Genomic DNA, 16236 nt, shown 5'->3' on the forward strand with positions numbered 1-16236 from the left:
TCTTTCTTTCTTTCTTTCTTTCTTTCTTTCTTTCTTTCTTTCTTTCTTTCTTTTTCTTTCTTTCCTTCCTTCCTTCCTTCCTTCCTTCCTTCCTTCCTTTCCTTTCCTTTTGCTGCTTGTATTTCATTGATCTTCTTGTTTTTGTGAATTTATACATTTCTGTGAATTTGAGAATTATTTCTTCAAACATTATTTCTTTCCACTCATCACTACATCATTTCTGGAACTGTTATCACACTAGATTAGACTGCTTTAATATTTTTCTACAGGTCCCAGGTTCATTGTTTTTCAGGATTTTTTGTTTGTTTGTTTGTTTGTGTTGCTTCATTTTGGATAGCTTTTATTTCCATATCTTAAGTTCACTGTTCTTGTCTCCTAAAGTGTCTAAATTGTGTTAATTCTACTCAATGTATTTTACATTCAGATATTATAGTTTCCATTTCCAGGAGTTCTGTTTGTGTCTTTTTTATTTTTCATTTCTCTCTTACCATGTTCATGTTTTCTTCAACATTATTGAACATATTTGAACATATTTGTGATAGCTTTTGAGACATTATTTTCAACTACTTTTATCTTCTGTGCTATTTCTGGGTCACCTTCTGTTGACTGATTTTTCTTCTTGTTGTGGGTTATATTTCCTTTGCCCTCTGTGTTTGTTAATTTTTTTAAAAAGTATTTATTTTATTTATTCATGAGAGACAGAGAGAGAGGCAAAAATAATAAAAATATGAGAATGTGAATCATAATTAATTTTACATTTTGAGTTTATCACCTGTATCTGAACAAGATTGTTTCCTTAATTTTTCATCTGAAACTACCATACCACCTGTGGGTTCTTTAATTGAACTGCTAGTGACTAACCCTTGAGAAATACTGCTAGTATTTAAGAATACAGCCTTTGGTATTAGACCTGTATCGTAGGTCTTATACTTTTAATTTTTTTTTTTAGTGTTTGATAAGTAGTTGAGTGAAATACTGCATTTCATGATGAACTGCCCATTACTTGTAAGGTGAATATATATTTTTAATTGAACTTTTTATTTTGAGATCATGTAGATTCACATACACTTGTAAGAAATAACAGAGTGATCCTGTGTACACTTTATGAAGTTTTCCCAAATGGTATTCTTGCAAAAATATATTACAATATTGCAACCTGGATGTTGACACTGGTGCAATTCACCGATCTTATTCAGATTTCCTCAGTTTCATTTGTATTTATTTGTGTGTGCATGTGCGTGTATTGTGTACTTGTGTATGTGTTTAGTTCTGTGCAGTTTTATTGCATATTGTTTCATGTATCCACCACCACAGTCAAGATATAGAATAGTTATATCACCATAAGACTCCTTCACATTGCCCATTTAAACCACACCTACCACCCTTCCACTCTCACTCCCCTCCCATCTCTCACCCTTCATAATCATTGATCTGTCCTCCATTTCTAGAATTCTGTTATTTCAAGAATGTTATAAAAATGAACCATTTACATTTAAGTTAATTTTGATATATTAGTGCCTTGGTCTGTTATTTTATTATTTATTTCTTCTCTGTTTCCTATTTCTTGTGCCTCTTTCTCTCTTTACTTGTTTCTACTGGGTTACTTGAACAATTTTTAGAATTCCATCTTGATTTACTTAATAGTATTCTTGAATGTATCTCTGTATAATTTTCTTAGTGGTTGCTCTACATATTGACTGGGGTACCTGGGTGGCTCAGTTGGTTAAGCATCCAACTCTTGATCTCAGCTCAGGGCTTAATCTCAGGGTCATGAGTTCAAGCCCCACATTGGGCTCCACACTGGGCATGTAGTCTACTTAAAAAATGTGTGTGTGTATATATATATATGTATGCATACACATATTTATATTTATGTGTGTGTGACTTATCACAGTCTACTAGTATCAGCATTTTACCACTTCAGGTGAAGTGTGGCAACCTTGCTTTCATTTACATCCCCTTACCTTTTCCACTTTTAAATATCATTGCTTTTAGTATTGGATGATGTTATAATTTTTTCCTTCATCAGATATGATTTATAAACCTCATAGAGGAGAAGGATAGTCTATTGTATGTAATCATATTTCTGCTGTGTTGTTCTTTCCTGATGGTCTGAGATTCCTTCTTCTTCTTTTTTTTCTTTTTTTTAAGAGAGAGGTGCATGAGTGGGCGGATGGGAGGGGCTGAGGGAGAGGGAGAGAGAGAATCCCAAGCATGGGGCTCAATCTTATGACCCTGAGATCATGACCTGAGCTGAGATCAGGAGTTAACCAACTGAGCCACCAAGGTGGCCCCTGAGATTCCTTCTTTAATTATTTCATTTCTGTTTAAATATTTTCCTTTAACCATTCTTTAAGGAGAGGGTCACATTTCAAAATTTTTTAGTTTTCTTTCTTTTCATCTAAGAGTCCTTTTTTCCATTTGATTCCTAAAGGATAGTTTTGCTAGAACAGAATTCATGCTTGACAGTTCTTGTTTTTCAGCACTTGAAAAATGTGCTACTTCCTTCAGGCTTTTATAGTTTCAGGTGAGAAATCCACAGTTATTCAGAATGATGTTGCCCTATAACTAATGTGTCATTTCTCTCTGGCTGCTTTCCAGATCTTTTTTTCTTTGTGTTTAGTTAATTATAAGTTTTCTTATGATGTATCATGGTGTGGATTTCTTTGAATTTATCTGATTTGGATTTCTCTAAGGTTCATGAATCCGTAAGTTCGTGTCTTGTACAAATTTGGATGTTTTTAGTCATTGTTTCTTCAAATACTCTTTCATTTCCATTCTCCTTTTCTTCTTTCGGGATTTTAATGATATGAATGTTGAATCAACTGTTATTGTCCCAAAGCTTTCTGAGATTCTGTTGACTTTTTTTTCAGGCTGTTTTCTCTCTTATACAGATTGGGCACATTTTATTGATCTGTCCTCAAATTTACTGATTCTGTCTTCTGTCAGCTCCACTCTATTATTGAGTCTGTATATGTAGTTTTTGCTTATTATTGCATTTTTTCCCCCTAAATTTCTTTGTTTCTTTCTTTTTTTGCTGAGATTTGTTATTTCAAAAGAACTTGCAATTGCTTGTTGAAATGTTTTTATCATGGCTACTTAAAAATGCTTGTCAGGTAGTATCAGCATCTCAGTGTTACTGTCACTTGATTGTTTTTTTTCATTAAGTTGTGATTTTACTGGTTCTCAGTATGACAAGTGATTTTTTGTTTTTAATTGTAACCTGGACATTTGGCTATTGTATTGGGAGTCTTTGGGTCCCATTTAAATCTGTTTTAGCAGGCAGTCCCTGTTTAGGTTTATTCTTCAGGTCTTGTGGGATCTCTCCTTCCAGTCTCGATCTGGTGAGGAAGAGGAACTCTTTCGCTGTCTGCTTATTTTAAACAGTGTTTGCTGGGTCCCTCTTGCTGATGCTGCTAGGATCACCTGGGTTGTCCATAGGACTCCTGTTCAGTTTTGAGGAGGAATAAGGCTACTTGAGTTGCCTTTTCATTGCTTGGTTGAGCAGTTGAGAAATGTTGGGTTTGCATAGCCTTCTTCTGTTGGAGGGTAAGGAGACACCCATTCTCTAGTCCTGGAGTCTGTAACCAGTCAGTCTGCCTTTACACCTTTCAGATTTGTCTCTTGCACTATTTCCAGAGTCTGTTGTTGTACTTAGTGGGGAGGAGAGGAAGAAACGAGTCTATACCATTTTGTTCCACTTATCAACTTCTAAACTTTTAATGTGGTACTTTAGTTTTTCTAACTCTAGATTTCATCAGCTGTAAAGAAGAATATGCAATAGTAAACCTGTCAAAGGGTTATTATTAAATGAAATAATGAGGTGCTTCTTGAGACATAGTATATGTTCTATTAGATAATGATGCTACAGCTTATTGCAAAGTTGTTTATTGCATTATTGTTTTTAGGAACAAATTGAAACCCAAATGAGTCACGATGTAGAGTTATTTAAATAAGTTATGTATCATTAATAGAATGGAACTTAGGTGTTGAAAAATAATAAGTGGGTCATGGAAGAATGCCCCAGTTGTTTTAAGTGAAAAAATAGTTGTAAAATAGCATGATTTTTTGGTACAAGTATTTATAGGTGTAGATGCAGATGTTTGTAATTTAAATGTATTTTGTATATGTGTAATAAAATATTTAGAACAATATTCTGAAAATAGTCTGAACATAACAAATTGTGAAAAATACCTCTAGATAGTGGGTTGGGAGAGAAGGTAATATTCATTTTTACATTAAAGACCTCCTTTATTTTTTTGGTAAGAAGCATGTTCATCTTTATTAAAAAGAGAATGAATAAAAATATGAAAACTGTCAATTGGGCTATATGAGTAGAACTTTAATAAGTGGTTAAAGAGTATTAATCAAATTATTTCTGATAAGTTATTATTAATGTCATTTTTTAGAAATTACCTCTAAAATGTAATGCTCATTAGTTACAAGTGTGCTTTGAAATTTCTTCACATATGTTTAGTTTTATCAAAATAAAATTGGCTTAGTGACTCCTTTTGATACTTCTATATTTTATGACCATTGAAGTATCACTTTCTTCACTACTTTAGAATTATGTAAAAGTGAACAATTTTTAAGATCACTTTTATTTTCTGTTACTTGACTTGAGTATTTTCAGTTGAGCTGCCTACTATGCTAAAGTTTAGATGACTAGTTAGAGGGAAGATGGAGGTGTGGTTTGGGTGGATACCTAAAGACCAATGACAGATTTCTATATAGTTACTCTTTATAATCTAAATTTTCTAAGGCAAGGATCTGTTTTTTGTTCATCTGCATATTCTTAAAAGCATGTCTTGCATATGATTGATGGTCGTATCAATTTGAGTTTGCAGTAAGAAATGAGTCCCTTTTAGATATACCAAGCAGAATGGGATTTAATATAGGGAGTTAGTTACAAGAGTATTAGAGACAACAAAATGAGGGGATCACCCAGAAACCTGGAAGCTGCTACACACTCAGGCTGAAGCCCAAGACCACATTTGTCACTGAGCTACTCTAAGTGCCGCTGCTGTCACTGAGCAGGCACTAACCTGCTGCTGTTGCTGTGTGGTCATCGCTGCTCTTATCCACTGTAGTCCCCTGCATGGTCCTGCTGCTAGAGATGAAGGTAGAACGTCTTCGTTACTCTCACCTTCTAATCTCTCACCAGTACTCCCCTTGGTGGAACCTATTAGTTGATACAGCTGTCAAGGAAGTCCTGAAAATTCAGTGTTTAGGTTTTCATTCTTCTCTGTAGAAGGGAAAGTGAGGCTTATAACCAAGAGTTGAAGGACCAGCACGGGCTAAAAATTGCTAAGGGTGGGGATCATATCTTTTTTAATCTTTGCTGTATCAGTGACTAATTCAGAGCTTGTCACATAATAGGCTTTCTTTAAACTATTTGTTAAGTCTTTTTCTCAGGGCTATTTACAAATACAGAAATGTATGTGAGAATAAAGTTTTCCTTTTTCTGTTGCACATCCAAAAATTTGGCATTTTCAATATTTCAGAGTTTAATCGACAGAAAGACCAGTCTTACTCAACTTCAATCTCTAACATCTAACATAGTAACTAGCATGTATTTAATAATTGTTTTTTGATTAAATGAATATTAATTATACTTAATTTACTCATAAAATGTGCTATTAGAATTTACTTATTGGTAGTTTGGTGATATATTAGTTATATTTTTAAATACTCTTTGAAGTTCATGATTTATCTTCTTTCTCTTACAGCATCAAACACTTGGCTTGTTCCAGAAACTAAAGGAGCTATTGTTCAAGGTGGATATGGCCATACCAGTGTGTATGATGAAATAACAAAGTCCATTTATGTTCATGGAGGCTATAAAGCATTACCAGGCAATAAATATGGATTGGTAGATGATCTTTATAAGTATGAAGTTAACACTAAGACTTGGTGAGTAGATTGGGTAAAAGTATGATGAGAAACTTTGTCACAGTTATATTTTATGTTCGTATAATAGTGGTGTTTATTAAATATTTTCAGGGAAACATTCTTGTCCTTTTCCCCTGTTTATTTCAACTAATGAAATTCTCTTGTACAGCAAAGGCACAAAATAACACATTTTCTATGTATTCATTATCACTGTAAGTGATTGACTTTAAAATGTTTTCTGATTACATAGATATACTTATTCTGTATGCATTACTTGTAAGTGCTGATCTCATGTTCAATTCAGATGAGCAAATTTGCTTACCAATGTAACTTTGAGCTTTGATATTTTCTGCTCTGTGATTTTTTCTTTGCATTCATATTTTAATGTCATTTGTAAATTTTAAAAGCATTTCTTCAGTTTCATCATCTAATTTCCTATGAAATGCAAAGCTTGTGCATTTAGGTATTTTTTATTTTGTTGATTTTTATTGTTGTTATAAACAGTGTTACATTGTACATCTTGTACTGGTTTTCTCATGCAGATATGCAAGAGTTTTTGTAGGGCATATAGTTAAAAGTGAAATTGTTGTGTCTGAGGATATTTGTATCCTCAACTTTACTACGTGTTGCCCAATTGCACTCCAAGTCACTGTGGTAATGTATACTTCCACCAGCTAGATGTGAATGTCCCTGTTTCTTCATATTACTACCAACATTTGGTAATTGTGAGGCTATTTTCCTTTTGTACTTGCAATGGATTTGCTTGGTATCTTAATGATATTTATTGTGCATATCCAGATCACTATTGTGACTAGGCATCTTTTTATGTGTTCATTTGCCACTTGTGTTTCCTATTTAGTAAATTGCCTATTTATAACCAGAATGTTCTCTTTTATGTTTGAAATATCATTAATTTTTCACTTATTATTTTTTTTCTATATGTATGCGTTTTAAAATAGAATTTTTTTTTAATAGAATTTTTGTTGTACTCAAATATTTACCTTTGTAAAACCTGGGAAATGATTCTGTTGTTGTTTTAAGACATTACACATTCTTTTAAACTCTTATCATGAAATTACTTTATGCATTTGAATAAAATACAGTTTTTCACCAAATTCTGATTTGTTCTACCCCCTTCACTTTCAAACATACATTCTAATTTTTATTTTATTTGAAAAAGAAAGATGGATTAAAAAAAGATAAGACATTTCCTTTGGATGATTTGGTAATTTTTATTATTTTTTGTCTAATCAGTACATTATTATTCTTTATATTTTTATAAAAAAACCAGTATATCACTTTTTTCTTTTATATAATTTATGCATTGCATTTTATTTTCTATTTTAACATTTCTAACTTTTCCTCTTTGACTTTTTGTTCTGATAGCAGGAGGAGCTGTGATTTAGTGATTAAGGCACTGTAAATCTGCTTAACATATTTTTGAGATGTGAATGGATAAGAGAACTATGGGTATTATTTGAATGAATTCAAAATAAGAGTTACTTGTTGCTCACCACTTGAATGGGATTTGCTCAGATTTTAACACGTCTCCCTTCCTGAAAATTTCCCATAGTGAACTTTTGCGTAGAAGAATGTAATTATCATTCTTGGCAATTTTAGTATATGTGCAAATAACATTGGATACTTATCCCTTAGAATTTATTAAAATAATTTGCAAATTATTTTTAGTACCTTATTAGAAATATATTATAGATGCATGTGATACTTTACTGTTTTACTGGTTTCTGTGTTTTTAAAAAATATCAGTAAAATTATTAGTGAGTACTAAAATATTTTTCTATTATTCTTAAAGTTTTGATACTTCTTGTTAGCTTAATTTTAAAGTTTGCTATCCTATAGCAATTAAAGTATGTATAAGGTTTATTTGTCAAATGTGATGTAATTTAAAAATGTCACTAATATATATCCATTGTACAGATTGATTTTAAGTTTTTACCACCTCAGGACCGGTTTTATTTTTTAGTAGATACAGTTTAGTAGATAGGCTACTTCGTTGAAGATTAGTAAATGTGTGTTTGGAGGAATTCTTTTTCATTGGTGTAATGGATTATCTTGGAATATTATTTCCACTGAGAAAAATTAGGAATTACATCTTTTTAGGCATCTGAGAACTACTAAAGCAGTGAGAATCTGTGGGTCAAGATCTAGATAGGTGGAATGTCAAGGAAGGTAAAATTGGCATTTTGTGAAACTATTTTCCTTTAGAGGATAATAAATCCTGAAAGCTGTTTAAGAGCTTTTGTCAATTGGGGCGCCTGGGTGGCTCAGTCATTAAGCGTCTGCCTTCGGCTCAGGTCATGATCCCAGCGTCCTGGGATCGAGCCCCACATCCGGCTCCCTGCTCGGTGGGAAGCCTGCTTCTCTCTGTCCTGCTCCCCCTGCTTGTGTTCCCTCTCTCGCTGTGTCTCTCTCTGTCATATAAATAAATAAAATCTTAAAAAAAAAAAAAAAGAGCTTTTGTCAATTAATACGGAGGACCTAAATTGGATTTCCAAGTGTGCTAACGAAGATAGACTTTGCTACACACTTAAGGATTTGGTTTACTCCCTGAAGTTCTAAGCCTACTAGTGTGGATAAGTCCACTTTGAATCATTGGATTATGGTGATCTGCCCATAGACTAAGTAACTGGCAGAACAAAAGTAAATCCTCTCTTGAGGAAGGTAATATCACATAGAGCCTCAAATTATTTCTTCAGAAAACATATGCAATATCTGATACAAAATAAAACAATGATAAGTCTTAGAAAAAGACAAGGTATGAAAAAACAGCCATTAGAAGCATAGCTATAGGATAGTGGTGTTTTCAGACAGAAACTTTAAAATAAAAGGTAGAAAATATTAGGAGACAAGTGGAAACTTTTACTAAAGAATCAAATGGAAATTATAGAAATGAAGAATACATTAAATGAATTAAGAATTCCTTAGATGGGTTTAACAACCGGTTAGACACAGCTGAGGAGGGATTAATGAAATGGATGATCATACTGTATGGTGACAACATAATAAAATTAAAAAAAATAAAATGCAAAAAAATAAAGAAATATCATGGTAAAACTAATGAAAATCCAATAATGAAGAGAAAAATTTAAAAGCAGCCAAAGGGAAAAAAGTCATACTCTCTTTAAAGGAAAAACATTAAGACTGACAAAGATTCTTTTTCTTTTCTTTTCTTTCTTTCTTTCTTTCTCTCTTCTTTTTTTTTTTTTAAGATTTTATTTATTTGACAGAGAGAGAGTGAGAGAGGGAACACAAGCAGGGGGCGTGGGAGAGGGAGAAGCAAGCTCTCTGTTGAGCAGAGAGCCCGATGCAGGGCTAGATCCCAGGATCCCCAGGATCATGACCTGAGCCAAAGGCAGATGCTTAACTGACTGAGCTACTAGACTAACAACTGATTTCTTAACTGAAAAAAATGAAATCTAGAAAACATTGTCTTCAAATTGCTGGAAGGAGATAGTCATCAACCTAAAATTTTGCACTCAGTGAAATATCTTTAAAAAATGAGAGCAGAATAAGGATATTTTTCAGAGAAACAAGAATTAAAAGAATTTGACAAGAACAGACCTCCAATAAAGGAGATACTAAATAAAGGAAATGCTATTAAAGTAAAAGAAAAATGTTCCCAGATACCGGAAGGAATAGAGAACGTAAGGGTAAATTTAAGTAATTATTTATTATATTAAACTATAAAAGTAATAGAGGCTTAAATGGATAAAAAATTTGAATGCATGATAATATCAGCTCATAAGTCAAGAAGAAGGGTAAATGATGTTCAAAATACTAAGGTTTTTGTTACATGTGGGAATTAATAAGAGAACTAATTCATAGTAGACATTAATAACTAAGGATTTATATTGTAATCATTAGGCAACAAAAATAAAAGTAGAACTTCGTATCTAACAAGCTAATAGAAAGGAAAATAAGAATACTACGTAATGGATTTGGAAGAAGACAAGAAAAGAATGGAAAAGGACAAAGTCTAGTTGGGATACATATAAAGGAAGTAGGAAATGTATTTAACTCCAGATATGTCAATAATTACTCTAAATGTAAGGGAATAAATATTCTAAATTACACTAAATGTAAGAGACTAAATATTTCAATCAAAAGCTAAGGATTTTTTGGACTTGGTATAAAGCAAAACCATGCGCTGCTTAGAAGAGGTACAAAAGTCTAAAAATATTTGGAAAAACAGAAAGTAAAAGAATGGAAAAAAGATACACAATTGCTAAACAAAAGAAAGTTGGTATAGCTTTACTAATACCAGACATGTAAGAATTTAAGTCAGGTATCTACCTGGAAGATATAACAGTGAATTTATATGTACCTTATAATATGTGTTAAATAAAGCAAAAAAAAGACAGAATAAAAGGGGACAAATTATATTGGGATTTTTTAATCCAATTGTCTTGGGAACTGATAGCATAAGGAGACAAAAAAGCAAAAAACAGAAAAGATATGAATGATTTCAGCAGCATAATTAATAATTTTGTGTTCTTTGGTATTTGAGAGCATATTATCTTATGACTGCAGAATATATACTGTTTTCAAGTACATTTGGAACATTTTCCAAAATTTACCATATGCTGTGTTTTAATGCAAGTCTCAACAAATTTTTTAAAAAGGTTCAAATTATACAAAATAATTGAGCACAATGAAATGAACATAGAAGTAACTAGAAAAACCCTAAGATGTCTGGAACTAATAAATTTCTTAACACTAATTGGTCAAAGAAATTATATTAAAAATTAGAAAATATTTTGTACTGAATGATGACAGATCAGAATGTGTATGATGCCACCAAGAGGGACAGTTACAACTTTAAGTGCATTTATTAGAAAAGATTTTTATTTTTATTTTATTTTATTTTTTTTAAAGATTTTATTTATTTGACAGAGAGAGACCCAGTGAGAGAGGGAACACAAGCAGGGGGAGTGGGAGAGGGAGAAGCAGGCTTCCCACTGAGCAGGGAGCCGGATGCGGGGCTTGATCCCAGGACCCTGGGATCATGACCTGAGCCGAAGGCAGACGCTTAACGACTGAGCCACCCAGGTGCCCCTAGAAAAGATTTTTAAAAAGCCTGAGAATCAGTGGTATAAACATAATCTCAAGAAATTAGAAAAAGGATAGCAGATTAGTCCCAAAAGTAGAAAATGTAAATAAAGATAGGAAAAAGGAAGAGAATATGAGGTAACATAAATTAACAAAATACAAGAGAAACATGATAAAGATGATCCATATAATTACCAAAAGTCAACAAAGTTGGTGGTTTGGAAAACGGTAACTTTTTTAAAAGCAATACAATTTATGTTACCATAGGAATGTTAACACCTATGGAGTAAATGCAATGGCATGTATACAGGAATTTTACACAGAAAATTATAAAACCTTATTTAAGTGAGAAATAAATAAGATAAATGGAAGTTACATTATGATAATTGTAATAAAAATTGAATAGTATATAGATGTCTTTTTTTTTAAGATTTTATTTATTTATTTGAGAGAGAGCATAGCATGCGTGCGTGCACTTGCATGAGCTGGGGCCGGGCGGGGAGGGGGCGGGGATGCGAGGAGCAAAGGGAGAGGGAGAGAGACAAGCAGACTCCTTGCTGAGCGGGGAGCTGGATGCAGGGCTTGATCCCAGGACTCCAAGATCATGATGTGAGCCAAAGGCAGATGCTTAACTGCCTGAGCCACCCAGGCACCCCTGTAGAGATGTCTATTTTGCTCAAATTGATCTGTAAATTTAATGTAATCCCAAACAAAATTATAGCAAGTATTTTTTTAGAAGTTGACATGCATATTCCAAAATTTATATGAAAATGCAAATGACAACCATAGCTGAAACAAAGTTTAAGAAGAACAAAGCTAGAGGACTTCTCTACCAGATCTCATGATTTTGAAGCTATAGTAATTAAGTGTTGTTGCAAAGATAGGGAAGTAGACCAATGTGGCAAATAGGAGTTCCATAGGCAGACCTACACATTTGTGGACATTTAATTTATGACAAAGTTGAACTACAGAACTGTTTTTATGATAAATTATTGTGGGCCAGTAAGATATACAATTGAAAAAATGAATATTGGGCCCTACTTCACGCCATACACAAAAATTAGTTTCAGATCAATTGTGTATCCAAATATGGAAGGTAAAATAGTAAGTATTGTACAAGATGACACAGGCAAATATCTTTATATCATTGGTAAAGAAAGACTTTTAAGGTAAATTTAAAAACTTTCTTTTTTTTTTTTAAGATTTTATTTATTTATTTGACAGAGAGAGAGAGCACAAGCAGGGGGAGGTGCAGAGGCAGAGGGAGAAGCAGGCTCCCCACTGAGCAGGGAGCCCGATGCGGACTCAATCCCAGGACCCTGGGATCATGACCTGAGTGAAGGCAGCCACTTAACTGACTGAGCCACCCAAGCGCCCCTTAAATACTTATTATTTAAATACTATTAATAAATGAGAAGTGATACACTGAACTATATATGTTTAAAAATATCTAAAAATAAGAAGGTGAAAAGGCAAGCTGCATTGGGGGAGGTATTTCCAACACAGGAAGCCAACAAAGGTCTCTCTCTTCCTGAAAATATAGGGAAGCACTACAAATCAATAAGAAAATGTCAGATAACTCAATAGAAAATGTGTAAGAGTCTTGAACAGGTACTTCACAAAAATAGATATTTGGGTGGCCAAAATACATATTAAAATGTGCTCAACTTTATTAGTCACTAGGACAATTTAAATTAAGACGACATTGACATACCACCACCACACATCCACTAAAATGGCTAAAATTTACCAGACTGCTAATATCAAATGTGTATAAACTGGTTTGAAGTACTCTGAAAAAATCTTTTGACAGTTTCTGCTAAATATGAATACACCCGCACTCAGAATGTATGAATCCTCTGAAATAGTTATTCTAGTTATACATCCAACAAATGCATATATTGTGCACTGTAGTCATATAGAATAGTATTCATGACAGCTTATTTATAATAATCAATAATTGGAAACAGGTGAAATATCTGTCATCGGTTCAAATGGATAAGTTATATGTTCTTACAATGGAATGCTATGCAATAATGAAAATGAAAGAATCATCTCTGTATGCATTCATGCAGTTGTATCTCACCAAAATAATGTTGACCAAAAGAAGTCAGACACAAGAATATAATATGATTCCACTTAAATGAAGTTAACACTAAGAAAAATTAATCTATGGTCTTAGAAGTTGTAACTGGGATTGTCTTAGTCTAAGAAGAATTAAGTAGTGATTGGGATGAGCAACAGGGAAGCTTCTGGAGTGGTTACACATGTATGTTCACTTTGTGATAACTCATTGAACTTATACCCTTAAAATATGTATACTTTTTGGTATGTATGTTGTAGGTCATAAAAGTTTATTTAAAAATAGAAATCTGTATTTGATTTGACTTTGTAGGCTTAATATTATATGCTTATGGTTTATAATAACTGGAATAATAAAAGAGGGTCAATTAAAAAAAAAATGATTTATTTATTTGTCAGAGAGAGAGAGCCCAAGCAGGGGGAATGGCAAGCAGAGGGAGAAGCAGGCTCCCCGCCGAGTAAGGAGCCTGATGTGGGACTTGATCCTAGGGCCCTGGGATCACGACCTGAGTCAAGGCAGACGTTTAACTGACTGAGCCACCCAGGAGTCCCAAGAGGGTCAATTTTTAATATATAGTTACCAAAATACATTTTTTTTTGCCATTGTTAGAAGAGGATTGAGACATAAAAGTTCTGATACACCCAAAGCCATTGCTGCTACCCCACTACTTCAGGACTAGTTGAGTCTGGTTTCTTTACATTAAGAATAAAAGAGAACAAACATCCTGTATTTATAGGAATTCTCATTTCTCAAAAATGATTCCTTTTATGTTGTTGGAATATACTATTCATTGGTATCATCATTTAAGAGATTTAAAACTTTGCTGTAATGATTTTGGGTACTAGGGCCATTGTGGTCTTGATTTCTTAGCCTTGTTAGATACGATATCTCATAACATTCTTTGCACATACATGTTTGTGGAACTTACAGGAGGAGGCTTTTCTGTGGTAGTGGAAACTTCAGATTTTCTAGACATCTTGTTGAGGTCGTTTCCTCTACTGCTGTGTTCTTTTAACCTGTGAAAAAACCCAATAAGTTTTAACACATAAGGAACATATTAAACATTATTATTTACAACTTACAGCTGTAATGATCAACTAAGTAATTTTTTTTCATTTTTTTCAAGTGGAAGAAAACAGATTTCAGCTATAATTCTAGAAATATTAAAAGGTTACGTATAAGTCTAATGATAATGCTTCTGTGGTACTATATTAATTCTGTACTTTAAAAAATCTTTGAAATTACGTTTACCTAAAATGTGTTTTTATAGTGATGCTACGTCTGATTGCATAAAATGAGTTATTTTACATTCTTAAATTTGATATAATGTGAGTTATTTTTACATTGAAGGATTCAAAACTATTTTATTAAATTATTGAGTTTTTGTGATTTCTCTAAAATTTTAGCTGTCAGGTTTTGGAAAGTGATACAGGACAATTTTATAAATGTTATTAGTTAACTTTTAGTGAATATTGATGAACATGACATTCATGGTGTTCATCCTTGCTTATTTCTCTTCATGATGAGTATCTGAAATCTTTCCACAAAATTGTTGACTCTGTATCAAGTACTGTGTTGGGAATAATTTTAAGATACTCTCAGTAAGGAAGACAGATTGTTTAAAATTTTATGGTTCATGTATATTTGGGAAGTAATAGAAATACACATACATATGTATAAAGAAATAGTATAGCAGATTTATTAAAATGAACAAAATACATAGGCAAAAAGATTATTGTCTTTATAAACATCATGATATGTTATGGGATTTGGAATTTCCTTTTAAGGTAATTTTGAGATGTGTAGTACTTAGTTTTTTCCTAGTGCTCTTTTATAAATTGGGAAATATTGCATATGGTATCTGAAAGCATACGTTTATAGTTTTACAATAATAATGAAGTAAATACCTTCTCTACCTGAGCTACGTAAGAGGACATTACAATACCCCCATCATGTGTGACTCCATGATGGCATTCCCTTCATTATCCCTGAAAGAGATAAGCATTATTCTTAATATTGTGTTATTTCCTTGCTTTCCATTGTTTTTTTATATGTATTTATAAACTCATTTAGTTTGTCTGTTTCTGAATTTTGCATCTATTGTTAAACATTCTATGCTTTCCTTAGAGATCTTTTTTTTAAAATCAAATTTATGTGTTAGAGATATATTTTAATGGGGGGAGGTAGATAATAAAAATGGAAATAAATAAAATGTATTTAAATGGTAATAAGTTCTATGGAGGAAACAGAAAGAATGGAAAGAGGATGAGTTTTAGGTTGCTGCATTTAAATAGGGTAGTGAGAGAAGACATCACCAGGACCATATGTAAGGAAAGACCTGAAAGAGGTTAGAGAGGGATCCATGCCAGAATCTGAGGGGCAAGTGGAAAGGTAGTGCAAAAACCTTGAAATGGGAATATGCTTATCATTTGGAATAGCAAGGTGGCCAGTATAGCTGGAGTAAAGGGTCTTAGAGTGGGTTGGGTGAAATGGTGGAAAATGACCTTAAAGTGGTAATTGGGAACACTGTCGCATAGTCATTGAGCTCAGTATAAGGATTTTGACTTTAATACCAATATGGGAAGCCATTGGAGGGTTTTGAATAGAGATGTGAGATGTTCTGCCTTAGGTTTTTACGGGATCACTTTGGCTGCTATGTTGTGATTATGATGCAAGAGCAGAAGCAAGAACACCATTTAGGAGGTTATTGTAGTAATCTAAGAAACAGATGATAGCATCTGGGACCAAGGAGGCAATGTGTAAGTGATGAGGATTGGTTGGATTCTGAATATATTTTGAAGGTAGAGCCAAGAGAGATTGCATAGACTAAGGGATTGGAAATAGATTGGAAGAGAGAACAAGTGAAAGAGGAATTAGGCTTTTGGCCTGAAGACCTGAAAGCATGGAGTCGGCATTAATGGAGATGATGAATTTTGTGAGAGGACTAAGTTCGGTGTAGAGGAAGATTAGAAGCTCAGTGTTAGATATATTTAATTTGAGATAGAGACTACACATCCTAGTGGATATGTTAAATAGGTGGCTAGATATCGGAGTTTGGGCACCTGGACACTAATTTTCTGGCCAGAGAAGTAAGGATAAATAATCAGAAAAGGAGACAGAATGAGCAGTTAATGACTCAGCAGGAAAACCAGGGAAGTATATGTTCTAGAAGCCAAGAGTGTGTTTCAAAG

At 33.1% G+C, this 16236-nt stretch overlaps 1 protein-coding gene across 5 annotated transcripts in view; it reads left to right on the forward strand.

Annotated features, from left to right (window-relative positions):
• Positions 1-16236, forward strand: part of ATRNL1 (attractin like 1) — an 839540-nt gene that overhangs the window by 141702 nt on the left and 681602 nt on the right. For all 5 annotated transcript variants that reach the window (XM_032423422.1, XM_032423427.1, XM_032423424.1 and 2 more), the window contains exon 9: positions 5730-5913. In XM_032423422.1, coding sequence (XP_032279313.1) covers positions 5730-5913 — 184 coding nt within the window. The remainder of the gene's footprint in view (positions 1-5729; positions 5914-16236) is intronic.

The sequence above is a fragment of the Phoca vitulina genome, unplaced genomic scaffold (assembly GCF_004348235.1).
Source record: "Phoca vitulina isolate PV1807 unplaced genomic scaffold, GSC_HSeal_1.0 scaffold28, whole genome shotgun sequence".
Classification (NCBI taxonomy): domain Eukaryota; kingdom Metazoa; phylum Chordata; class Mammalia; order Carnivora; family Phocidae; genus Phoca; species Phoca vitulina.